The sequence below is a fragment of the Lytechinus variegatus genome, chromosome 1, assembly GCF_018143015.1.
Source record: "Lytechinus variegatus isolate NC3 chromosome 1, Lvar_3.0, whole genome shotgun sequence".
Taxonomy (NCBI): Eukaryota; Metazoa; Echinodermata; class Echinoidea; order Temnopleuroida; family Toxopneustidae; genus Lytechinus; species Lytechinus variegatus.
The window spans coordinates 49416731-49444501 of NC_054740.1; the positions used below are offsets into that span (position 1 = coordinate 49416731).

Below are 27771 nucleotides of genomic sequence, written 5' to 3' on the forward strand. Positions count from 1 at the left end.
AGATTCAAGTAAAGCTTTTTAAAAGTAAAGAAGAAGAAAAGAAAATTGCTATAGAGAGAAAAACATTAACACAGCATTATAAAAAGTGGGAACACCTAAAAAACAATTAAGAAGGATGAGAGAGGGATGGTTTTGCCCGGTTTCCACACGTGCGGGGTTGGCTGGTCTGTCTGTCACTGTAGACTGTCCTCTCTTTATTACTTTGCTTGTTACTTAATCTTTCCTTTCTTTCTTATTTTTCTCTCTTTATTTTCCTTCCTTCTGCTTTTCTTAATTTGTTTTTGTATTTTTTTGTTGTACTGTCTAATTGTTTTATGTATCTTTTGTGTGTGTCTGTGGGGGGGGGTGCACTCGAACCCTTTTCCATTTTTTTTTATTGTAAATTTCATTCAGTTTAATCAATGTTGAGTAATAAATTTTCTACATAACTATTGTATGATTTTGTGAATTTATATTGGTTATAAGTGGTTAATTTTTGTTACTGTATTTATCCATTGTATATGATTATGTTAATACCATGAGTATTTGTACGATGATTTGTATTGAACTGAATGATTAATAAATACTATTACAAAACAAAAAAAGTTCCGTGGAGGTGCCGTGGCCGAGTGGTCTAAGGCGCCTGGCTATACATGGAAAGTCCGGGGTTCGATCCCCGGCCGCAGCACCTATGCCCGTGAGCAAGGCATTTAATCTACAATGCTCTTTTATCCTGCATGCTTTCAAATAAATGGAAATGCTATATGCTTTACTGGTAACTATAGGTGTGCACTTGTTAAAAAAAAATTGTACAAGCTTGAGCATTATTGGGGTAGCCTTAACAGCATGAACAGCTTTAGTTGGTTCAAAAATTACTTAACGAATGTGTAATGATTAATTGAGGTAAATCACAATCTAAGGAGGTTAAATGTGGTGTACCCCAAGGCTCGGTTCTGGGTCCCTTATTGTTCTTGATTTATGTTAATGACATTATAAATTCATCAAAATTGTTTACTTATTCACAATTCGCAGATGACACGTACTTGCTTACTTTCCTATCTCAAAGATATGGAAACTCTCATATTTTCAACTAACACTGAAATAAAAAATAATTATATTTAAATGGTTTTGCTGTAACAAGCCTTTATTAAATGCTAGTAAAACTCAATATGTTGTCTTTAGAACAAGGGGTAAAAGTGTCCCTGAAGATACTAATCCATTATCAATAGGAGGCCATCAGATCAATCGAAGTCAAGATGTAAGGTTTTTTGGAGTTGTATAGTTGATGATCATGGAAAAATCACCTCAGTTATGATTGTACCAAGGAGTGTTGGTGTCGATAAATTTACGTTTCTTTCTACCTCAGCAGACCTTAGTAACTCTTTACAATGCTATTATTATGCCACACTCAAATTATTGTAATGTTGCATATATTGGAACCATTTAAACAAACTGCCATTTCTTCAGAAGAAAGTTATGAGGCTCATGACATATTCGAATTACAGATGTCCAAGTATTCCTTTCTTTCTGCAATTGAAGATTTTGCCTCTTGGTGATTTAGTTTCCTTCAATTGCTTGATATTTATGTACAAATCACAATCCTCTCAAAATTGTTCATGTTCAAAAGATGCGGCATTTGTTGTTAACTCAAATGTCCATTTGTACAATACACGGCAGATGGCACCAGCCACTTGCAAGAACAAATACTGCTTTGAATCCTTTGGTGATGTATATGTTTCATGTGTACAAAAGAATGGAATAAGTTACCACAAAACTTTAAATCCAGTCCAACATGGCCATATTTAAAAATTCATGTCAAAAATATTTATTTGAAAGATTACAAAATAACTTAAATTGATTCTTGATAAACCATATATGTGTGAGGGTGTGTGCGTGTTGTGTCTGTATGATTTTTCTTATTTAATCTTTAGATTATCCTTGTAAATATTTTTTTTCATCTCGATGGTTGTAGGGGCCCGGCCCTAACTAGCTCTCACAAGCTCTGCTTCTATGTGGTCCCAAACCTATATGTATTCTCATTTGTGTTAAACTATGTAATATGTCTCTTGTTCTTGATTGGTTTAAATAAATTTGAATTTGAACTAATCATTATTGGCCCACATTTTTTTTTTTTTGGGGGGGGAGGGGGACTGTTTGCCTACGTTTCACGACTGACCATCAAGTGTACAAAAGTGTGGTACGTGTACGATACGGTACCGGTACGGTACGTACGTGTGGACGTGATGCGCGCGCTGAGCTGAGCTAGCTAGCTAGCTAGCTGCGCTGTGACAGGTGTTCTGAGGCTCATCAACATGTCCGACAAGAAAAGTGAAAAGGAAAGTTTTATCGAAAAAGTTCTGAGATCTGTTCTCATTTCTAGCAAAGGTGGAGTACCCTTGCAGAAGCTCAACCGTAAGTAGAACCGTCTATTTCACAAATTGTTTCCAAAAGCCGGTATTCTTTTTACGTTGTATGTTTGTACCATGCCCGGACTCCGGAGGCGGAGGTGATGAGCGCGAGCGCGAGGTCGAAAATGGTCTGTCTAGACTATGAGCCTCCGCTCCGGCGGCCCGGTTCGGCTGAGCTTCTTAAAGTCAGTGGCTCCTCTGGCTGGGTCTTGGGCACCCATGGCCCCATGGGTTCATATCATCTCGCGTGCGAAGGAATATCAGTCATACGCACGCGACACACACGACACTTCCAAAATACAGTGGGCTTTTGCCCACATATTACATTAAACATCATGAATGATTTGGTATTCCACATCCTGCTATGACACTTAGGCCTACCGAATCATTTAGATCCTTCCGTGACTTCTCCTTGAAGTTTCTTTCTAAAAATATGTATATTTTCTTGATCTTTAGTGAAGATTTCACGGAGATAGAAATCAATCAGCATGGATATCAATTTTCTCCTGAAGAGGGTGCGCGATTTATATTCAATTCATATCAAAGACACGACAAGGGAAAGAATAGGCACCTACACTATTTTACACGCATATCGACGCAAGGCATTACGCAAAGTCCGTGAAGTGTCCAATCTTTTCATTGTATAGACTTTGGTATACGGCGTATACGTATTATTATTGACGTTCGTCAAAGCTTGTACTGCTGGTTTCTTTCCAGGCACGTATATTATTTTCATTTTTTTTTATCAGTCATCTTTAAATTAATTGCAAATAGGCCCCTAAGTGTTATCATCACCAATCAGAGGCATCGATCCTGGGGGGGCAGGGGGGGTGATCGCCCCACCAATGAAAATATTGGGGGGGCAAACATGTCGTTTTGCCCCCCCAATAATTCCACCGATGTGTAAAAATAAAACAAGATTGTAATGTTACACAGAAATCAGCAAGCAAGATTGAGATACCAACTCGTTCTTTATTTAAAATTGTGCTCAAAATGTCCGCTTTTTAGATTGGAATATCAAAACTTTCAGCTCGCGCTTCGCGCTCGCATCATTTATGTAGCAAAAACCCATACTTTCCATGATTAAATAGGTGAATAGAATGTCCCGTTTTCAGTTTTAAACCTCAACAGAACTCCCGCTTCGATTTGCAATAATTTTTTGTTGGATATATATCTTGTTCTTTATCAAAAACGTCCATTAAACTGTCTTTTTTTCAGATCGAAATATCAAAATTTTCAGCTCGCGCTTAACGCTCGCATCTATTGTTCTTTAATAGATACCCGTCTTATAATCATTGGTACCAAAAATGCTTCGAATATCAAGCTTTCAGGGCTCGCTCTCGGCACTCGCATTATATGTGTAGTTAGATATACATGTATCTATCCTCTTCATGAGTTACTACAAACAGTCCTAAACAAGTACCTTTTTCCTGTTTTCATGTCAGTATATTAAAAAATTTCAGCTCGCGCTTCGCGCTCGCATTAATTTGTTGGTGAGATATGTGTCTATATCTCATGAGTCACATATATATATACATATATATGCATATATATGTGTGTGTGAGTTTGTTTGTTTTGCCTTTGGAAAGTTGATTCAGGATTTTGCCCCCCCAATCTGAAAAATGGATCGACGCCCCTGTCACCAATAATCTTTAAAGGGGAAGTTCTTCCTGACAAAAAGTTTATTGTAAAAATAGCAGAAAAAATAATAAAAAATATTGCCGAAGGTTTGAGAAAAATTCATCAAGTAATTAAAAAGTTATTAGAATTTCAATTATTTGATTTGTGACGTCATCTGCGAGCAGCATTCCTACATAGCGAATGGTAAAAAATCAATGAAATGTCATTTTCTCAGAAAATTGAAAATGGTTTTCACTGTAACTTTTGTATATCAATAGAGAAATCATTTCACACCCGATCATGAAAAGAAAACAAAATTAAGTCGTCAGGAACCATACAGAATTTGAAATTCATACATTTTATATTACATACCACATGGGGCAGCTGCTCGTTTATGACGTCACAAATCCCAAATTTTGAACTCTAATAATTTTCTTACTTTTTAAAAGATTTTCCTCAAACCTTCACCAATATTTTTTACTATTTTTTCTACTATTTTTACAACAAAGTTTTCTTCAGGGTGAACTTCCCCTTTAATTATGTTTTTGAAGGTATTTCATTCATTAGTGCCCATAATAAGTAAATTAATCATAAGGATTGCGCAATCAAAGAATTTAGATACAGTTATAAAATTACCGAGGAGCTGAATCAAGGTTGTGAAATTATTAGCGCCACCAAGGGCTTCCTTGTAATTCCGTGGAAGAGACAAGCGAAGTCACTTTCGAGGCCGTGGTAAGCGAAATTTGCTTTTTTTTTAATGATTATTATTTTATTATTTTCATATTTGATAAACTATTGCTACTTACCAGCAAGAGCCCCGGTGCGTAGCGAGAAGGAGTTTCGGCAAATATTACTTCAGCAATGAAGCGATGTTTGCCGAATACTTCGAAATCCAGGGTCAAACACGGTCTATTGTACGAGGTTAGTACATACTAACCTTGTACAGTGTGTGAGTGGGTCTTGGGATGCTCAAGGCAAGCCAGGCAAGGCTCAAATGTTTGTGCAGGCTCCACTCCACTTCACTACCGCAACGAACAAGAACAACACTACACTCTTCACCAGAGATGCCAAGTTCAAATATCAGCTATGCATGAGATTTTCTGTGAATCTGAGACTGAGTCACTCACACAACATGCGAGGTTAGTTACTAACCTCGCACAACGCATGTGATTTCATAGTGGACTTAGGCTGCGTTTATGCGACCTCGACCCAGAATCATGATTTGAATCACAATTTGAATCATGATTCAAAACAGCAGCATGAATCACGATCCAACAGAATCAGCGTTTATACGACCATCTTTCTAACGCTGTTTCTCCCTGAATTCGGGCAGATCCAGTGCGCATCACAGTGCGCAGTTTGACCCAGGAAGTATAGGTCAACATTTTCGCACGTGTTTCTAACTTCACGTCGGCTGCTAGATTTTTGCTGCCGCCGGAGCTAACGAGCAAACGTTTGTGCAAGTGCAACGCTTACTCGGCTTCCGAAAAATAAATCTTTTACTTCCAGAATTCCGTGTATTGTACCTCATATTGTTTTTGATCGGGAACCAGAAGGGGTCATTATCCTCCCTCCCACCTCTCGATCGATTTTTCTTGTCTATGATGGTCCTGAACTGGGCAAGAATTCTGTTAATTTTGTCTCGACAGGCGGTGCCACATCTCCGTTGAAATCCCTCCCTCGCAAGCGCCGCTGAAAAGGATCGTCTTATTTCTGTGAATCCCGGTAAGGGATGCTTGTGCTTCAGGCTGAGCCCAAAGCACGGGCCAACGCACAAGCAGAGCCCTGAGTTAATTCATCGTCGATCAGTCCAATTTGTGCCTTTGGAACTTGAAGAAATGATTGATGAAAACAATGAAATATACAAATGACGCTACAGTACAACCCCGGGGGTACAATACACAGAATGATAATTCCTAAATGCTGGCAATACTGCTACACGAAAATTAACCTGCACGAAACACAGCGCGCGCCTTTGAGTCGAACCCGGAAGAAGCACGACACAATGACGTCATAGAATCATGATTCAAATCACGATATCGTTTATACGACCTTTTTCGTTCGTGATTCTACAGAAACGTCTTTCCAAACGCCCCTATTTTCGTGTTTCATGTTTGTGATTCTAATCATGATTATATTCAATTTCGACTAAACGCAATCGTGATTCTGCAGAATCGTGATTTGAATCATGATTCTAGGGTAAAAAAGTGTCGAATAAACGCACCCTTAGACGTTTTCATTCATCACACGAATGTGAGGGAATAAAACACGCCAAACCTTTAAATATTTCTCCACTATAATCTTGTAATTGTACATTCGTATTTTGAGTTCATTTTAAAAAGGAATTAGCCTAATTATAAAAGTGTTTTTATCGCTTACCTCCAAATATCAACCGTTCAATCCGTCCTTAGTTATCCTTATTAATACTGCGGTGGAAATTACGCAAACAACAATCGGAATTCAATTTTTCCTATCGAGCATTCTCTATTCAAGTCGTCGGCGCATAATAGGAAATTGTACCAAAAATTAACAGGTTGCATCTCATGTATATACTTATATAGTAAAGTACGCCATCTTTTGACAAGATGATGAAGAAAGTGGATTGAACGAGCAAGAAAATAATGCTGATCGCCTAGAATGCAGCTAGCAGTACAAGCTGCAGAACCATAAACAAACCGGCTTGTTGTGTCTATTGATAACTGGTGAATAGTATCACACGCCCTCTTTAGGCAAAAATTGATATCCACGCTGATCCAGAGGCATCGACGTGAAGATCACGAAAAAATGCTTTTATTTTATTAAAAAAACAGCAAAGAGAAGTCAACAAATGATCCATATGGTTCGGTAAGTGTCATAGCACAATTAGAATTCTTAGCTATGATGTAACGTCATAGTTATTTGAGCTAAAAAGGTGTGAAAAATTCGCGTGTACCAGGTGCATATGAATCCTTCACACGCGAGATGATTTGAAACCATGAGTGAGATCACAGACATTGTGTACAAATGTATATGGGGATAGGATTAGGCTGTGATAGTTGCATGAGACAAAGATTTGAGGGGATGAACAAGAGTCCAAAATGCTTGAGTCTCACGCATAATGTGTGAGACTTGGTAGCTCTGCTTCACTATGCTCCACCTACCACCACTACAACAGTGGAGGTGCCGTGGCCGGGTGGTCTAAGGCGCCTAGCTATACATGAACAAGTCCGGGGTTCGATCCCCGGCCGCGGCAGCTATGCCCGTGAGCAAGGCATTTAATCTACAATGCTCTTTCATCCTGCTTTCAAATAAATGGAAATGCTATGCATTAATGGTAGCTAGGTGTGAACTAAGTAAAGTTAAAAAAAACAAAATTATCAACCTTAACCCAGGGAGCTCCCGCCCGTGCAGCGGGCAGGGGCTTACCGTGCATTTGACCATACTCACAGGACTAGCTTGATTTATGGTCTAAATATTTCTCCAAATGAATTGTGAAAATAGAAATTATGCACTTACCACGATTATATGGATGAAGGTCTAACGAGTGGCAGTTTCCTGACATCTGGGCACAAACTGGAACCTCAAAAATACGAAAAGTTCTCTCCTACCCCCGTCTCGATCGGCCATTTTTGCTATGAATCGTAACAGAATGGCTGATCGAGACTGGGGTAGAAGGAGAGAACTTTTCGGTCCCTTTGGGATACTCTATAGTCTTGAAACTCGAAAAAGAAATAGAAAAAAAATAGAACCACTTGTCGATTTTTATACGCGCACTTGTTTAGCCAGGCGGCTTCTAGTCCTAGAGAGTAAAAATCATTTACTAACATAACTAACTCTCAATAAAGCCAGGTCTTCCTTCCCATTCATATGCACGAAGGGCAACAAAACCTGAAACTTTCACCCCCGAGATTTTTACTTTCCTTCTAAAAGATCTAGCCTTGATTTAATCATGTACATGGGGTAAAACTTCATCTCCGACATTTCTACACTATCGATTATATTTTTGAACAAGAATTCATGAAAAAATAAGAAAAATTTGAAAAGATGGAAGAGACTCGCCCGATGTTTACGCCGCCATCTTGTTTCCTATTGTTCTTCTCTAACGTTATGCGAGGCACGTATTTGGATCTAGTTTATGAAACTTTATTGACATAAGAGCAATTAAGTATCCCTGAACATCCTCTGCAAGTTTCAAGTCACATGACCAAGGTCAAAGGTTATTTAGGGTCAAGGAACTTTGATAATGTTTGGGGTATGTGGAATCGTCAGAAATTTGAATGTTTATACATCAGACCTTCATTTTTGAGGAGCGTGATCACGCTGGCCCTCCTACCGCGCTCCTAAAAAAAAAATAAGGAGAGCAAAAAATCACGCTCCTAAAAAAAAAAAAAAATTTTTTTTTTTGCTAAAATTTCACATTTTACATCTTTAAATCCATGTAATGGCCATCTGTTTTCCATAATTCCTTGAAATTATTTTGATTTAGTTGAAAACTATCAGAAAAATGAAGAATATTCACCTCTTTCCTGACTCTGATTTGAACTTACTCTCGGTACATGTAGGCCCTAAATATTGTAGTCCCACATGTAGACTTCCATGGTGTTCCCATGAAAATCTACATATTGGACTAAAATATTTACTGAGTTCAAATTCAAATCATTCTTCATTTTTCTGATAGTTTTCATCTAATCAAAATAATGTCAAGGAATTATGGAAAACAGATGGCCATTTCATGGATTTTTTTTTTAGCATGAGCATGATATTGATCAGTCAGTCTGCAAGCCCCTGTGTTAATGAGCAAATGAGCAAGATTTATCCAAGTCCTCTTGTGACTGAATTCATGTCCCTGCAAAATCTCGTGAATTGTGAGACTTTATTTCTCAAAGAATTTAACCACTTTCTCCTTGAGTAATATTGATTATTTTTGTACCATGGGCAAGAGTAAATGTTACTCTTTTATATTGGTCATATCTTTTGAATGAAATATTTTCATGAATGAGTGAATTTTTTACCGGAAAAGGTGCATCAAACAGAATTTTCTTCCTCTGTTTTCACTTGCAAATTGTGCAACATTTTGTGTTTTAGGCACCAACATTATTTATATCATCAGAAAGCTCAAACTCTATACTTTCTTACAATGTCACTCTTGATAGGTGGCATCTTTTAGATGGGTCAGCAGCCAGCTTTTTCCATTAAGATGCAAGACGAGATTTCTGAAATTTCTGAGTAACATAAAATCCAGAGTTCTGATTGGCTGAATAATGTTTTCAGAACAACAAGCGCGGCTAATTTGAAGAGATTACCACATGGTGAGTGTGACCTTGCAGAGGCCCAGTGTGGGGAACATTGGAATTTGCGTGGGTGTGTGGTTTGTATGACCAATCGGAGCGCAGTATTCTTGTTTTTGAGCTGCTAAATGTACTTGACCTATAAAAAGCTGGCTGCTGACCCATCTTAAATACATCTTCTTATTAAAATCACATGATATTAAAGCTTAGATCTTCAGCTTTATTATGATCTAAAACTCATTTGTGCTCAAACAGAAATTAAGTGTGAAAACATCAACATTTGTTGCAGGACAAAATTATTTTGTTTCATGTTTTAGATCAAAAGTTGTCCCTATATTACAACATCCTTTTAAAAATCCAAACACATGACCTGAAAGAATAATTCTTCTTTACAAAGATACCAAAAGCATGAAATTTGGTCAATATTTAGAGCAGCAATGGTCGAATAAAAAGAGGTGTTTTGGTTCGCACCAAGCTCATTAACTATGCAAAAACCCTCTAGTCATGAATATGATCACTTGGATAAAAGAAGCTACTTTTTCAGGGCTTGCCGACTGACTGTGATCAGTGATGTTTGTAAAGGTATTGACCCAGGCCTTGTTTCACCACAGATTGATTAATAGCTACACAGCTATTGCATACATGTATACAATGTTACGAAAAATCTAAAATTTATCATATATGTATTCATTGAATTGATTTGAGCTCCTCAAAGATAGCGATTCTAAGGAGCTCAATTGAGCTCCTCAAAAAAATAAGGAGAGCGATTTATTGAGCTCCACAAAATTATAAATGTGAAGGACTGATACATGTATATCTGGTTCATGAAACTTGGACATAAGAGTAATGTATCACTGAACAGATCATGTATCACTGAGTTTCAGGTCACATGACCAAATTCAAAGGTCATTTAAGGTCAGTGAACTTTGGCCATTTTGAGGTAATTATGAAATTGTTGTCATAAAGCTTATGGATATAGTTTATGAAATGTACCTAGCTGTCCGCCCAAAAATTTGACAAGCCCAAAAAAAAAGTCATGGGCAGTTCCACGTTTACGGAATGACATTCAGAAGCAGGTTTTTTGCATTCAAACAAAGATATCACCTATATTTAATTAAAGTAGACACCTGAAGAATCAAAAGTATTTTATAATGCCTTTTTGTGGTCATCATTGTAAAGGGGAAGTATTACTAATCAGATATATAACTTCACTTTTCAAAATAGTGATTAGAGTTTGCAGAAATCAGCTCTCAAAAATGATTTATTTTCATGCCATATTTCTGCATTCAACCGGTCCTCTTGCGAGCTCCAGCTGAGTGACGTCACAATGAACAGCTGAGCTGACAGCAGCCCATTGAAGATGATCTTTCCAATCAGCGATTTTTACTCTTAGAATTGTTTATTCCTCACAAGATTAGTCTAAAATAAAGCATGGACACCTGGGTAGACGATGTAAGACAATGGCCATATCTGACCGATGAAGGTATGATAAATTTCTGCACTTTGGCTACTTTTTCCCCTTAGTTTTGTCAGTAAAAGTGAGTTGATGATGACCAAGAATCGCTGTTGGTTTTCATCAGGGAGCTCACTTCTTGTTGCTAGTAAATTGTGTTAGAGTAGCGGGAGAGTGAACTAGACATAGAGTGAGAGAGGATGAGAGAGGGGAGAGGGGGGAGAGAGTATGTGTGAGAGGAGGGGGATAGTGAGAGGGGAGAGGGGAATAGTGAGAAAGGGGGGGGGGGGGGTAGTGAGAGAGAGAGAGGGGGGGCTAGCGAGAGAGTGTGAGAGAGGGAGAGAGAGGGATAGTGTAATACAGAGAAGGGGATAGTGAGAGAGAGAGGGATAGTGTGAGAGAGAGAGAGGGAGAGAGAGAGAGAGGGACTGATATTTCCATCTAAGCATGATCAAATAAATCACCCCTCCCTCCCCCCCACAAAAAAAAACACCACCACCACATTTTATGCAGGCCTATAAGTATCCAAAAGGAGGGGGCAAGGCAAGAGAATAAAACAGAGAGGAAGGAGAAAGGAGGAAGGGGAAGAGAGAGCCAGGGCCCTGTTTCATAAAAAGTTGTTATGATAGCAACTCCTGCTGGAATGTTAACTACCATGTTAAAAGTGAGAATGCCCATTTCATAAAAAAAAGTTATGATAGCAACTCTTGCTGGAATGGCAACTTTTATTATAAAAGCCAATCAGGAAGCAGAATTCGCACTTTTTAAAGTCCTTTCTGTTGATGTTTTTTATCCACTGGCGACGCATTCCTTCATCACGGCCTGGAAACCTATGCAGGGAGTACGGCTTCACACACAAACAGGCTTCATGAGTCCAAGGCGAGTGAATTTCACATTCACTTTGCTTCCAATCCTGAAGCTTTCTCCAATTGTTGTGGCAATTGAACACAGCACAGCTGCGACCTGAACTTCTCCGATTAATGCTCATTGTGAATCTTACAAGAAATCTGCTCAATTGGTCCAAAATAAAAAAAAATCGAATGAATGTACCAAATACCCTATTGACTTGTGTACTATAAAAGTTGATTCGCCCACCGCAGCATGGCGACCAGTCTGCTGCCCTCTCACATTGTGAAATTGGTCTATAGTCCAGGATAGGCCCCATAGGAACTTGACCAAACCTTGTTTTTTTTTATATATACAATATTTTTGATGATTTCTTGTCAATTCGAGGGTGCTGATTACGAATCTGGATGATGCCACTCGTGTAACTTTGAGCATTTTCCGCACCCATGCATGAAAATCCTTAAATTGTCCACACATTGGCTATGAAATGCAAAAAATTGTGTTGCAGGAGTAAAATACTCACTGAAAATTTTTTTTTGACAAAATATTTATTTTCCTGATATTCAAAATGGCCGCCATAGACCATTGTATACTCTATTATGTACAATATGAATAGGGAAAACTAATTTTCACAAAAACTAGCACTAAACCGCAAAAAAATTGCAATGTATGAAGGAAGTAATATATGCAAATCATCATTAATAACGAGATATATCATTTATTATGTCATATATGGGGTCGCATTTCATAAGTTGGGTATGCAAAAAGGGTGGCGTATGAACAATTTTCCACACGGTGCCATGGATAAATTGTTGCTACATCACAGCATCTTGACCAAATTTATTGAGTAATATCTCATTTTGAAGCTAGAACTATAGGCTAAATATATTACTATGAATTAGATAAATACAATATCAGGAACAAAAACTATAGCACATTAAGTTTGAAGTAACAGGGGTGGCGGAGCCGGTGGATGTGGTAAATGATAAAATATTAATTAAACCTAATTAACAACTTACTATAATATGTTATATGACTGTTATCCTCATATTTCTGGGTGTTTTAAAGCAGGGAACAACTAAATGTCATAAAAATTTGACAATTTTGAAAATATGCAGCAATGGAATACATGTGTATGTCAGCTCTGATCTGCAACCTAATCAATTAGTAAACCGGAGAGATTTGGTCAATTATCTAATTTGTAATCTTAATTTTTTGTACAAATGTTGTGTATCATTGCAACAAACACTTCTACCCATGATGTTGTCATTTTGCCAAGCATATAAATACAGTGACAGGTATTTTGGGGGCAAAAATGTGAAATTAAATACTGTTAATTAATTAGTATAATTAATATGCATACAATAATAGATAATTATTCGATTTTTGGTACAGATTCAATTATTGATGTTTAAAGATAATAACTGCAAAATACTAGGGTGATCCAATGTTGCATTAACTTTTGACACCATTTTATGTGCAGCAGGTCCAATTTGAGAAAAACACATTTCAAAATTCACATTTACATTGACATCTATGTAATAATTAGCTATTAATTAGTCATTTTAAGGAAAAATAAAGGTATTCGAGAACTAAAACTTTTTGATTATTTAGAGAATGGTAATAGCTATAACATATCAAAAAATAAAATTTTTGACCATTTTTACCCTGTTCGCGAAATTGGACCACCTTATGACATGAGACCACGGGGACATTGCTGTATTTTGATATTTAAAATAGCCGCCACTGGCCCAAAGAGTATTATGTATAATGCAATGGCCGGGGCCAAAAAATGACAAGAGTGAGCACTAAAATGCATATTATTAAGATAAATGAGTGGAATACTGACTAAAAACATCATTGCCATTAATATGTCATTGTGATAAATGCTGTATTTTGACATTCATAATGGCCGCCATAGGCCCTATATTTATCATGTACAATGCGAATGGAGAAACTAATTTTCACAAGAGTGAGAATCATAAAATGCATATTACTGTGATATACAAGTAAAAATATTGTCTTAAACATGATTTCTAACTAAATACATCACATATTGCTCGTGGAGGTAATAAATGCTGTACTTTGAAATCCAAAATGGCTGCCATAGGTCCTAAAGTATTGTGTACACAGGGCTCGACACTAGCGGCGGTCCGACGGTCCCAGACCGGTAAAAATCGCTGTTGGGCCAGTAGATTTTCAGAAATTGGAAGATTTACTGGTCCGACATGACCAGTAAAAAATATCATTGTCGGGCCAGTAATTTTTCCAAAAATAGCAAGATTTAAGGGTCTGACATGACCAGTAATAAAAACCATTATTGGGCCAATAACTTTTCCAGAAATGGTCAAATTCACAGCAAACCATTTCCCACCGTTCAATTCTGCAATTCACACACAGAATACACACAGAATGAATCGCACGTGTTACTAGAGTACTATACAGCATGCGTACAGTGTACATGTAGTCAGCCACACAATCCACATGGTGAATTCTCCACTGGCCGCACGAACGAAGCCTGGCTAAACTCTGGCAGAAATCTCTCACAGAACTGTCAAAATTCACGGTTCATACTCATGAAAGGCTCTTATAATGTCCATATTTCCTAAAAATTGGAGTAACTCTGTCATCTGTAAGCAGTAAAAGGGTAAATTTTCACTTCTGTTTGGTTCAAACAGATCGGGTCTCGGGTTGTATCGTCTGAATACATGTATATAGCCCCACATATGCATTTATGTGTGTGTTGATACACTTGGTTTCTGACTTTCTTTCGTAGCTATTTTAATTGAGCCAAAAAAGAAACAAATTATTTATGATAATAGTTTTAGCTTTCTTCCTCTGTTTTCTTCCTGTTTTCTTTCCTTCTTTCTTTTCAATCTTTCTTTTAATTTTTTTTCTCTATTTCTTTCCTTCCTTCCTTCCTTCCTCCTTTCCTTCCTTCTTTCATTCCTTCTTTCCTTCCATCCTTTCTTTCTTACTTTCCTTCCTTCTTTCCTTCCTTCTTTCCTCCCTTTCCTCCCTTCCTCCTTCCTTCCTTCCATCCTTTCTTTCCTTCCTTCCTTCTTTCCTTCCTTCTTTCCTTCCTTCTTTCCTTCCTTCTTTCCTTCCTTCTTTCCTTCCTTCCTTCTTTCCTTCCTTCTTTCCTTCCTTCTTTCCTTCCTTCCTCCTTTCCTCCCTTCTTTCCTTCCTTCTTTCCTTCCTTCCATCCTTTCTTTCTTACTTTCCTTCCTTCTTTCCTCCCTCCTTCCATCCTTTCTTTCTTATACCTTCCTTCTTTCCTTCCTTCTTTCCTTCCTTCCATCCTTTCTTCCTTCTTTTCTTCCTTCCTTCCATCCTTTCTTTCTGACTTTCCTTCCTTCTTTCCTTCCTTCTTTCTTTCTTTCCTTCCTTCCTTCCTTCCTCCTTTCCTTCCTTCTTTCCTTCCATCCTTTCTTACTTTCCTTCCTTCCTTCTTTCCTCCCTTCTTTCCTCCTTCCTCCCTCCTTTCTTTCTTACTTTCCTTCCTTCCATCCTTTCTTTCTTTCTTACTGTCCTTCCGTCTTTCCTTCCTTCTTTCCTTACTTCTTTCCTTCCTTCCTTCCTTCTTTCCTTCCATCCTTTCTTTCTTTCTGACTTTCCTTCCTTCTTTCTTTCTTACTCTCTTCGTTTCTGTCTTGCTAGAGTTATTGGAGGGCACGTAATAGGTAACCCTCACCCAAGAACCCTAGAGTTATTATAGGGTACGTAATGGTCAACCCTCACTCTAGAATTATTAGAGAGCACATAATGGGTAACCCTCTTGAGTTATTGAAGAGTTTAGACTAATCTGATTTTTTTTTTTTTTTTTTTTTTTTTTTTAATAATACGGAAGTTTTGACGAGCATAATTATTAAAAATTACTGTAATATCTAAACAGCATCATTGGAAATTTTGTTTTGTAATTTCGTATACGAGTCGTCCTACTCCAGGAAATGTGACAGTGCATATATGTGTATATAAGAGGGTGTAAGGGTGTGTATATGGGTATATCATACGCGATTAGTATATATATATATTTATTTTTCTTCTTATTTTTTTTTTTTTTTTTTTTTTTTTTTTTTGCTCTCTTACTCTTCGCTCTGTCTATCTCAATAGGCGGTTTCAAACCGCCTCGATCACAAGAATCCCCGTTAAATTACGAGAACTTTTTAAGGCTAAAAAATACCCGTTAATTATTCCTGCATTCACACCGCCCCGAAACACATCCTTCGGGATAAGTTCCCAAAGTTACGAGCATGCGCAGTGTGGTCTGATAAGCAGGCAAGGCGGGAGATTCAAAATCACTTGCCCAGCAGCCACCCACGCCGCCGCGCCCAACGACACGCTGGGATAAAAGTTCCCGTAATTTGCTTTCACATCGCCAAAATACCTGCGACCTTGGAAAAATCCCCACGAAAGTTCTCGTAATTTCGCCAAGTACCTACTATTTAGCGGGTATTTTCTTTCGGGGAAATTACGCGTAGTTTGCTTTCACATTACCAAAATACCTGGTATTTTCTGATCGGGGTAAATTTCCCGATCAGAGAATACCTGGAACTGGCGAACTTCGAGGCGGTCTGAAACCACCTATTGCCCCTTCTATCCTTCTCTATTCTCCCCACCACTTTCTCACCCTCTTCCTCTTCCCAATATCCAGTAAGGATAATAACAACGATGATGATGATAATGATAAAATTTAATAACGATACTACTAATAATGATACTATGAGTAATAATGATAATAATGATAATAAAGGTGATAACAATAATAATGTTAATAAGGATAATGATAATAAAAATAATCATAACAACAACTATTAGATACATTAACGATAATGATAATGATTACAATAATAATAACAACAATAATGATAATAATAACAATAATAATAATAATCATAATCATAATTACAATAACAGTATAACTAAGAATAATAATGATAATATTAATAATAATAATAATATTAATAATGATAATGATAATGATCAAAGTAATAATAATGATATTGATGATAATGAAAGTATACAATTATTTAAATAATTTTCGATGCTAACCACAGTTTACGATAGGGGTAAAACCCATTTATATCAATGTCTGAGTTTATGTATGAGAACAAAAATGAAGTTAAATAAATAAATATATAATTCAATTAGCAAAATTAGAAAGACAATATTATAATAACAACCACATATCAAACAAAGAAAAAACATGCTGCTCTTATTCTTGAAGAAGTTCCAACATAATAGTTACGAATCCAAGTTCGTTCCAAGGTAATACAAATGGAATATTTCAACTCGTACTTATAGCCCCTAAACTTATATTTATAACTTGTAACACTTGTAAAAACCTCCATACCGGGTTATGATATTCTTTAAAGCTAAAATATAATAAATATGTGTCATTAAAAAAAAATATATATATATATATATGTTCATAAATAATAATAAGATAATAATAATAACCATTTAAAGTATAATTTTGAGATCTATATCATTAATCGAACGAACCCTGGTACCCCGTCTTGTCATCAAATCATGAATAACTCAAAAGTCTCTAAACAATTATCAATTAGCTCTTGGAATGTAAATGGCCTCATCAAACGACTGAACGGAACTAGACAATGTAAATTAGACGAACCCTTATTCCATGAAAATCTTTTCTCAGATATTATTTTTTTTAGTGAAACACACTTATCAAACAGTGATAATATAGCATACAAGGGATATAAATACTATGCCAATTGTAGGTCAGATGGACCAAGCAGGCTGAGAGGAGGATTAGGTGTACTCATCAGACAGTCTTTTGTAAAGGGTATCACAATTGTAGATAAATCCTCAAGCGAAAGTATATGGCTGAAACTCAGTCGCACATTTTTTGGCTTTAGGAAAGATATTTATTTATGTCTTTTGTATATTCCGCCGATTAACTCTACTTTTACACTTAGGACGGGAATAGATAAAGATATTTTTGAAAATCTCGAAAAGAATATAGAAATATGGAATGCAAAAGGTGAAATTATTATCATGGGAGACCTTAATGCACATATAAGCGAAAATGAACGTGATTATATCAATTTAGACTCTACTGATCAATCAATAAACTCCATACCAAACGCATATATTGCCGATACAACTCCCCAGTGCAGAAACATGTCCATCAAACAAACCACAAATAATTACGGAAAACAAATCATAGATCTTTGTATAGCCGCTCAACTTAGGATACTAAATGGTCGCACTCTTGGCGATACCAAGGGAAGAGCGACTTTCTTTAATACAAGAGGCGTCTCAATAGTCGATTATTGTATATGTAGCGCTTCTTTACTTAGCAATGTTTTATCATTTGTAGTTGAAGAATTTTGCCCGGTTTTATCAGATCATTGCCCAATAACTGTAACTATCCAGTCACTTCAATATATCCAAAATGACATGGAATTACACACAATACAGCCATGCAAATGGTCTAAAAAGATTGAAGACAAATTTATTGATTCAATACAAAAACACAACTTCGAACAAATCAGGGCAGATGCGACTGATATATTGAAAGGTGACAGGGATATTGATATAAAACAAAAGCTAAACCATATGGTTGACAACTTTTCACAGACATTAAGGGTCGCTGCTGGTAACCACACTAATCATAAGACAGCTCGGGTTAAGAATAGAAATAAACCTTGGTTTAATTCCTGCTGTAGAACCAAACTACGCCTGATAAGGAAACTCTGTAGAGAGCTTAAAAAAACACCATGGAATAATGAACTTAGACTTAAAGTACTAACTGAACAAAAAGCCCTTCGTAGATTAAGTCGAAAAAATCATAGAGCTTATAAAAGAGAGATATTTTACAAATTACACTCTCTTGACAACAAAGACACAACTTCCTTTTGGAATATTATAAACAAAATGAAAGAAAAAAAGATGGATGACCCCTCAGTCAATATATCAGCAAAAGAATGGTACGATCACTTTAAAGAACTAATGAACAAAAATTATACCGATAACTTTGATACCCTTACAGACTTCAAACGCACAACATTTGATCCAGGAAAGCTTAATTGTAGTATAAGTGTAAATGAAGTACTAGATGCTATTAAAACACTCAAAAAGAAAAAAGCGAGTGGCTTTGACAATATATTGAATGAAATGATAATAACATCTGGCAGCATTCACATTAATACATACGTTGATATATTCAATGCCATACTCAAGTCAGGCGTATACCCAGAAACCTGGAGAGAAAACTTCATCAAACCAATTTTTAAAGGGGGGAACATTAATGATCCTGGTAACTATAGAGGAATTGCCCTCACAAGCACCCTAGCTAAACTCTTTTCAAGAGTACTATACAATAGACTCCATAAGTACCTTGAAGAAAATAGCATAATTGAGCCTAACCAAATAGGCTTTAGAAAGGGCTGTAGAACTAGTGACCATATTTTCACTTTAAAAACGATGATAAATAAAATGTTTAAAAAGAATAAATATCTATATGTATGTTTCGTTGACTTTCGGAAAGCCTTTGACCTTGTTAACAGAAACGCTCTTCTTTTTAAACTAAAAAACTACAACATCTCTGGTCCGTTCTATGATATAATTGAAAATATGTACCTTGATGTACGTTTTTCCATTAAATTACAAAATAAAATAACACAATCATTCCCCACTTCGGTTGGAGTAAAACAAGGTTGCGTATTAAGCCCCACCCTTTTTTCCATTTACTTAAATGATATTATTGATTCATTTGGGGATGATTGTCATCCAGTAACACTGAATTCAGGTCAAAAGATATCGTGTCTTCTCTATGCCGATGATCTTGTTATCACTTCCGAAAATGAACTTGGGCTTCAAACAGCATTAAAGCATTTAAAGACATATTGTATAAAGTGGAACCTAGAAATAAATACAAAGAAAACCAAAATAATAATTTTTAATAAAGCAGGTAGAACACTTAATAAGAATAAATTTTTCTTTGATAATACCGAGATAGAAATTGCTAACGAATATAAATATTTAGGAATAATCTTTAAACCATCGTGCACATTTACTCATGCTATAAAACACTTGTTCAACAAAGCAAAAAAAGCCCTCTTCAGTTTACGAAACATTTTACCAAAAGACAGAATCTCCCTTATAGCTCACCTTAAGCTTTTTGACTCTTGTATAAAACCAATTGCCCTCTATAATTCAGAAGTTTGGGCTGTTGAATATTTAATAAAAGAAAAAAAGTTAATTGAGACTTGCTATAAAACATTCCCCCCTGAAGCCCTACAATCAAAATTTCTAAAAGTGATTTTGGGTACGAACAAGGCGGCAATGAATAGCGCCATGCTAGCAGAAACCGGACGATTCCCTCTTGCCCTCACTTCATTGAAAGATACTATCGGATTCTGGCACCACATGACTAACTCCGCATGTAAAAGCCTAGTAAATAAATCGTACGTTGAGGACAAAAATACAAACATAAATTACTGCAAATATATTGAATCTTTTCTAAGCTCATTGAGCTTCTCCCATGTATGGGAAAACCAAAATGCGTTTTCGATTAACAGATTAAAAAAAGCTCTACACAGCAAACTACAAGACAGATACATTAAATCATGGAAAGACGCTCTCTGCAATGAACAAAGTACCGAATACTCCACCAAACTGCAAACATATAAAACCTTTAAACTAGAATACAAAATGGAAAATTACTTATCACTAGACATAGAAAAGTCACATGTAACTAAATTCACTAAACTCAGAATAAGTAATAGCAATCTTATGATTGAAGAAGGAAGATATAAGAAACTAAAACCAGAAGAAAGAATATGTCCTCTATGCAAGGCCGGTATAGAGGATGAACCTCACTTCCTTGTCACCTGCTCATGTTTAAAAGAGCCCAGGTTAGAACTATACTCTAAATTGAATGAAATATTACCAGATTTCCAAAGCTTAAACAATAATGATAAATTTAAACTAATGATGTCGAATTCCGAAATAGATTTAAACGCAATAATAGTTAAGGGAATAAGTGCAATGTTTGATAAACGTTTGGAGCTCTTGCAACATAATAAGTAATGTATTCATAATAAAAATAATGACAATAATAATAGTGATAATAATAATATAGTGATAATAATAATAACAATAATAATGATAATAATGATAACAATAGCAATAATAATAAATAATAATAATTATATAACTTTTTATAGCGCCTAATACTCAAGGTTTTTAAGTGCTTTACATTGTAATTATTTACCCTTACCTATACCCTTTTATTTTTTATTTTTTTTCACCTGAATATGGCTAATAGACAAAAGTAGAAAAGTTTGTTATTATTGATCTGCTTATGTTTTTATATTGTTGTTGTCATTATTATTGTTGTTATTATTGTTACCATTCTCTTCAAGCTCCCCTTCTTCCTTTAAATATCACAATGTACTTATTATAATTTGTATTAATTCATTATGATGTAAATATGTATTATTTCAGTAGGTCATGTGACCTAAGACTCCACATACTGTATTATGTTTATGTTCATTATATATATTATTATGTAAAAAAGTGTGCTATATCCTATTATGTATCATATTAGATATATGCCTATTATGTATTTTTTATGTATGTTTTATTATAATATTATGTGTATCATTTAAATTATTTTGTTTCTGTTTGTGTTTCATTGTATAATTTTGAGAACAATCCAACATGTTTGTGATTATAATCAATAAATTTTGAATTTGAATTTGAATTTGCTTTCTTTTTGTCCTTCATTCCTTCGTTTTACGGGGGGGGGGGGGGGGGGGGGGTCACGAAAGGCTAGAAAAATAAACTTGCTTATTTTGACCTTATGATTCAAAATTATGTATTTTGTGACTTGTTTATTTTAAGCTACTTATTTTTTTCTTTCCGAGCGCTGCCAAACATTGCAGAGAAATCAGCTCCAAATCATGTTTGGCCGACTCTCTCCCGCCATAGCATGCAGCATGTATTTGTTTGTGTGTGATTAGGCTTTGTTTTCCACATAAAATTATTACGCAAGAAAAAGTGCCGATAGTATTTGTGTGTGGAGTCAAGTGTGAGCGTGAATCAAGGCTGTATGTTCCTCCAGCCCGTGCCCTACTTCTAGCATATCGCATAAACATTCAAAATATTTCCCACCAAAAGAAACAAATTACTCGTGCATTCAAGCTTCCGTGTACGTATGTACTGATATTTGTGGCATGATATGCGTGCGGATGAATATCAATACATAACATGCATTACACGTGAAATGAGAGTTTGTTTTTTTGTGTGCGCGACTGAGTGTGAAAATCACTGAAACTCATTCTTGAATGCCGAGAAATATTGTTTTTATATAGACTTCGTCTAATTTTGCCTCATTACAGATGTTTTGGATGATAATTTATTGGAATTATTTGGAGCATATTTTTGCTATGAGCAGATTGAGACATGAAGATCGACACAATCGTAAGCATGTTTTCCCCAGTCCCATATACTGATTTTGGAGTGGTAATCAAGTGTGTATGTGTTGGCCGTTTTTATTTTGTGGAAACTGAGACCGAGTGACACTCGTAATTATAATCGTGAAGATCATACATTTGTACGCGGAAAATTATGAACGTCACCAATGCTATGCGGAGGCGCGCCCAGGAAAAAGATGCAGAGGCTCAAAATGCTGAGCAGTTAATCAAGATTAAAGAGGGAGAGCTTGTAGATTAGGTGGATAAGATTGATCACTTTGTTTCTTTTTATGTCATGACAGTTAAATATGTTTGTCTCAGAGGTGCTTGAAACAGGTAAATTGCGAGCCATGCGAGGTTAATATTGTCATGGAAAATTGACAAAAATGCATGGAAAAGTCATGGATTTTTTTTAATGGAAGGTGCAGGAACCCTGTCACCATTTGTCCAAGCAAAACCAAATTCTGTTGAAATAATTTTTTCCCATTCACATTGTGCATAATACCATCAGGGCCTGTAGCGGCCATTTTGACTTTCTAATAAACAGCATTTATCACCTAACTGGCAGAATAAATGATATATCTTAATAGAAATTATGCTTTCAGACAATATTTTACTCACTATTATGGTGCTCACTCTTGTGAATTCTGGTTTCCCACTTTACATTGTACATAATACTGTTAATGTCTATGGCGGGCCATTTTGAAAGTCAAAATACAGTATTTAACACAAACTTGAAACCTGAATGATATTTTTCGTTAGAAAATATGTTTTTAGAAAGTATCTCATCAATTTATCACATATAATATGCATTTTAGTGCTCTCTCTTGTGATTTCTTTGCTTCTCTTTCTCATTGTGCATAATACTTTTAGGGCCTTTGGCAGCCATTTTGAATATCAAACTAAAACATTCATCACATACATGGTCACCCTAGAAGGCAAAATTTCATCTTTAAGTTAAGAAGTTATTTTTGGTGTGGTAAGAAAGCCCAAATGTTGAATTTCAAAATTTCATAAAGGAAAATTTGATACCATGCATATTTATGCTAATTTGGGGCACCTAATTTGCATAATTGGTAAAATGGGCGTTACGTATGGGACAATTATAAACTTGTAGAAAATAAAAACAAAACTTGTGAGATTTAGTCATAGGTCAGACATGGGCCCCCTAACATCTTATTACTTTTGGTGGAAAAAAAGTGGTGTCATCTAATTAATTATGCAAATTAGGTCTTGTCCAAGGATGGAATGTCCCATACGTAGCATTTTGAGGATGCTTTTTTAAGTTATTTCTCAAAATACAATACTTGCAGTGTTGCATCTCTGGGAAGTTCTAAATTATAAAGTATGAAAATGTTATACCCAAAAAAGTTTCAAAAATATTGTTTACTTTTTAATTAAAAGTTAATTGAAAAATTTTTACGTATGGGACATGTTACGTATGGGACATTTACACACAATGTCAATGGGGAGATTTGTGTACAAAGATTGGTGAAAAACAAATTTCAAGAGTGTTCCAAACAGTGATTATTTACCTTTTCTTTAGTTTTTAAAGACTGATTTGTTATGAATACTGATTAATGAAAACAATTGAAGTGAAAAAATTGTGAAAATGGAAAAATATAGATAAAATGAAAAACAATAGAAATACATAAGAAATTCATGAAAAACAAGAAAAAAAAATGCTGAAATGGCTAATTTTCTTTTCAGTCATATCAAATATGTCTCAATAGAACATTTTAAAAGACAGAAACTCTTTTGTATTTTCATATTTAAAATTATTTCAATTTTTTGAATTATGGGGAAAATTGCGTACGTTCTCTATGGGGACAAAATGTCCCATACGTAACACATCATTAATTTGTTTAATTAGAGTCTAATTAAAGGGATTTGGCTTTTATCATGAAACTTGCCTTATATATACATGTACTAGAGTATTGTGACTTCTATCACACTAAGTTACAAGTTGTCAAATGAAATACTTTCAGAGAATTCTCAACTTGAATAAAATGTTGTAAAAATTGTCTTTTTTCTGCGTCCCATACGTAACGGCCCATCTTTTCTCTCTAAAAGGTCAAAGTCAAATGTCACCATTTTTTGCATGATTATTCTTCTCCTAGATGTCTACCATCATGAGGGTATTCAATCTAATCAAAGTCAATTAACACTATTTTTCAGGTCATTAAAGCCTCTGAAATGTCCCATACATAACGCTTTTATTCTTGGACTTGCCCAATATATTTCATTAACAATTATGTTTTTAGTCAGTATTCCACTAATTTAATCTTAATAATATGCATTTTAGTGATCACTCTTGTGAATTTTTTGGCCCCCATTGCCATTGTAAGCAATACTGTTTGGGCGAGTGGCGGCTATTTTAGATATCAAAATACAGAAGTGTTCCCATATATGACATAATAAATGATATAACTCGTTAGTAATGATGATTTGCATATATTACTTCGTTCATACATCTCGATTTTTTGCAGTTTAGTGCTCATTTTTGTCTCACCTGCGAAGCAGAGTGAGACTATAGGCGCCGCTTTTCCGACGGCGGCGGCGGCGTCAACATCAAATCTTAACCTGAGGTTAAGTTTTTGAAATGACATCATAACTTAGAAAGTATATGGACCTAGTTCATGAAACTTGGCCATAAGGTTAATCAAGTATTACTGAACATCCTATTAAAGTTTCATGTCACATGACCAAGGTCAAAGGTCATTTAGGGTCAATGAACTTAGACCATGTTGGAGGAATCAACATTGAAATCTTAACCTGAGGTTAAGTTTTTGAAATGTCATCATAACTTAGAAAATATATGGACCTAGTTCATGAAACTTGGAAATAAGGTTAATCAAGTATCACTGAACATCCTGCATGAGTTTCACGTCACATGACCAAGGTCAAAAGTCATTTAGGGTCAATGAACTTTGGCCGAATTGGGGATATCTGTTGAATTCCCATCATAACTTTGAAAGTTTATGGATCTGATTCATGAAACTTGGACATAATAGTAATCAAGCATCACTGAATATTTTGTACAAGTTTCAGGTCTCATGATTAAGGTCAAAGGTCATTTAGGGTCAATGAACTTTGGCCAAATCGGGGGTATCTGTTGAATTACCATCATAACTTTGAAAGTTTATTAGTCTAGTTCATTAAACTTGGACATATGAGTAATCAAATATCACTGAACATCCTGTGCGCGTTTCAGGTCACATGACCAAGGTCAAAGGTCAATGAACTTTGGCCAAAGTGGGTGTATCAGTTGAATTACCATCAAAACTTTGAAAGTTTATGGATCTGATTCATGAAACTTGTACATAAGAGTAATCAAGTATCACTGAACATCCTGTGCGAGTTTCAGGTCACATGATCAAGGTCAAAGGTCATGTAAGGTCAATGAACTTTGGCCATGTTGGGGTTTTTTGTTGAATAACCATCATATCTCTGTAAGTTTATTGGTCTAGTTCATAAAAAGTGGACATAAGAGTAACCATGTATCACTGAACATCTTGTGCGAGTTAGAGTAGTATTCAAAGTCAGCACTGCTGCTATATTGAACCGCGTGATGCAGGTGAGACGGCCAGAGGCATTCCACTTGTTGTGAAAATTAGTTTTCTCTATTCATATTGTACATAATAACAATATAGGGTCATTCCATGCCAATTCACCCAATGAATGTGCAATTTTGCACCCGACCGTCTCAGAATTCGTTGTAATTTGGTATTCATAAAATTCACCATGGCCCAAGCACAAAACAAAAAAATTAGTCTAATCGGTCCGTCGGTTCTCGCGCTACGGCCCGCCCTTTTCTCCTAGTTTTGACAAAAATGGGCGTGACCTTCAAATTTCAATGGCCACTGCGTCGTTAATACACGAAAATCAAGTTAAAAAATTATTTGTCCGGGGGTCAAACTCAAGGTCAAAGTTAAGGTCAAAGGTCATGACCTTATAAATTGCTCCAATACATTATTCGATGCATGTTTTGGATTCCTCTCTGAATTTCCTATCAAATGGTACCAGTTTCATGAAAATTGGTCAACACGTAATGAAGCAGTGGCCATTGAAAGTTGAAGGTCACGCCCATTTTTGTCAAAACAAGGAGAAAAGGGCGGGCCGTAGCGCAAGAACCGATGGACCGATTGGACTAATTTTTTTTGTTTGTGCTTGGGCCATGGTGAATTTTATGTATACCAAATTACAACGAATTCTGAGACGGTCGGGTGCAACCACTGGGTGAATCCAGATGGAATGACCCTATACAAGGGCCTTGGGCGGCCATTTTGAATATCAGGAAAATAAATATTTTGTCAAAAATTATTTTTTTCAGAGAGTATTTCACTCCTGCCACACAATTTCATGCATTTTGTAGCCAATGTGTGAACAATTTTAGGATTTTCATGGATAATTTGCATATTTTGGTGGCCATATTGGATTTTGCTGATTTGCGGAAAATTCTCAAGGTAACACGAGTGGCATCATTCAGATTCGTAATCAGCACCCTCGAATTGACAAGAAACCATCATAAAATATTAAAAAAAACAAGGTTATGCCTCTTCTATCCTGGACTAGTAGATGCATTTGGGCAAGTCCAAGAAAAGGTCACCCTAGAAGTAGGAGTGGGCTATAAATGGGTGATTTTTGGTTTTACTGTGGGAACAGTTTTTTTTGTGTTCCTTTTACCTTATCTCAACATGAAATGACAATATTTTTTGTCTCAGGTCCGAGAAAAAAGTTTGCCGGCCCAAAATCCAAAATGGCTGCCAAAACCCCCAAATCACAGTTTTGGCCACAACTTCTTTATTTGGTGGTCTTTTTCTCTGGTTTTGGTGTCTATTCATACATGTATGTTTTAGGGGGCAGGCAATATGTTTTTCCTAGAATTAGCACTTTTAAACCATTATTTGTAGAGTTAAAAGGTAATTATACCTAAATTTTCCAATTTTTAAAGCCCTTTTTTCAGCCAAATGTAGATTTTATCATCCTGGAGTTCTTGGATATTAGATGGTACAAGGTCAACAATAGCAAGCAGCTTCATAGAGCTATATTGCTTTTATTCCTATACTATGGGTTTTACGGATATTTGTGAAATATATCTTCTGAAATAAAAAAATGTTAATTATCCATAGGGGCAATACAGTATACAATGTACTGTTACTGTACATACTACACTGCATATTTCCATGCATTGACCACAATGATATATGACATGGCCTCCACATAAGCTATGTCATAGTTAAGCTCTTAAGGTTTAAAATTAGATTGTAAATTGTGAATTTGATTCAGCTGATGTACATGATGAAACCAGCAATGTAAATTGCACATAAAATATATGTACATCACATATCTACATGTACATGGAGCCATATCTTCTTCATTTGGAGGATTTTTTTACCTGGTTGTGGTGTCTAACTGGCCTATGTTTATGGGGTCAGGTAATACTCATGGTAACATTGATCAACAGCTAATCAGAACCAATGATTCCATGTAAGTTACCATTAAGTTATTTGGTAATTTTTTATGCAACGGGGCCCATAATATCTACAGTGTAAATGCCATGGTGTGGGGTTAATTTAGGGGGCTAATTACCTCCCTCTGAATTAGCATATTTGACAAAACATGTCCTCAGTTTCTGAGGCAAAACATATCTTCAATTTCTGAGGCATTTAATTCTAAACCTAAGAGCTCATTTCTACATATATAACACTAGTTATGCCTTGTCATGGTGGCCAATGCATTGATGCAGT

General features: G+C 35.8%; 1 protein-coding gene across 3 annotated transcripts in view; it reads left to right on the top strand.

Annotated features, from left to right (window-relative positions):
- The first annotated feature begins 2235 nt into the window (after positions 1–2235).
- Positions 2236–27771, top strand: part of LOC121415585 (tudor domain-containing protein 7A-like) — a 62228-nt gene continuing 36692 nt past the window's right edge. For 2 of the 3 annotated variants that reach the window (XM_041608864.1, XM_041608873.1), the window contains exon 1: positions 2237–2391. In XM_041608864.1, coding sequence (XP_041464798.1) covers positions 2292–2391 — 100 coding nt within the window. In that variant the 5' untranslated portion in view covers positions 2237–2291. Of the gene's footprint in view, positions 2392–27771 lie in introns of all 3 variants that reach the window. The other variant, XM_041608857.1, reaches the window with a different exon arrangement.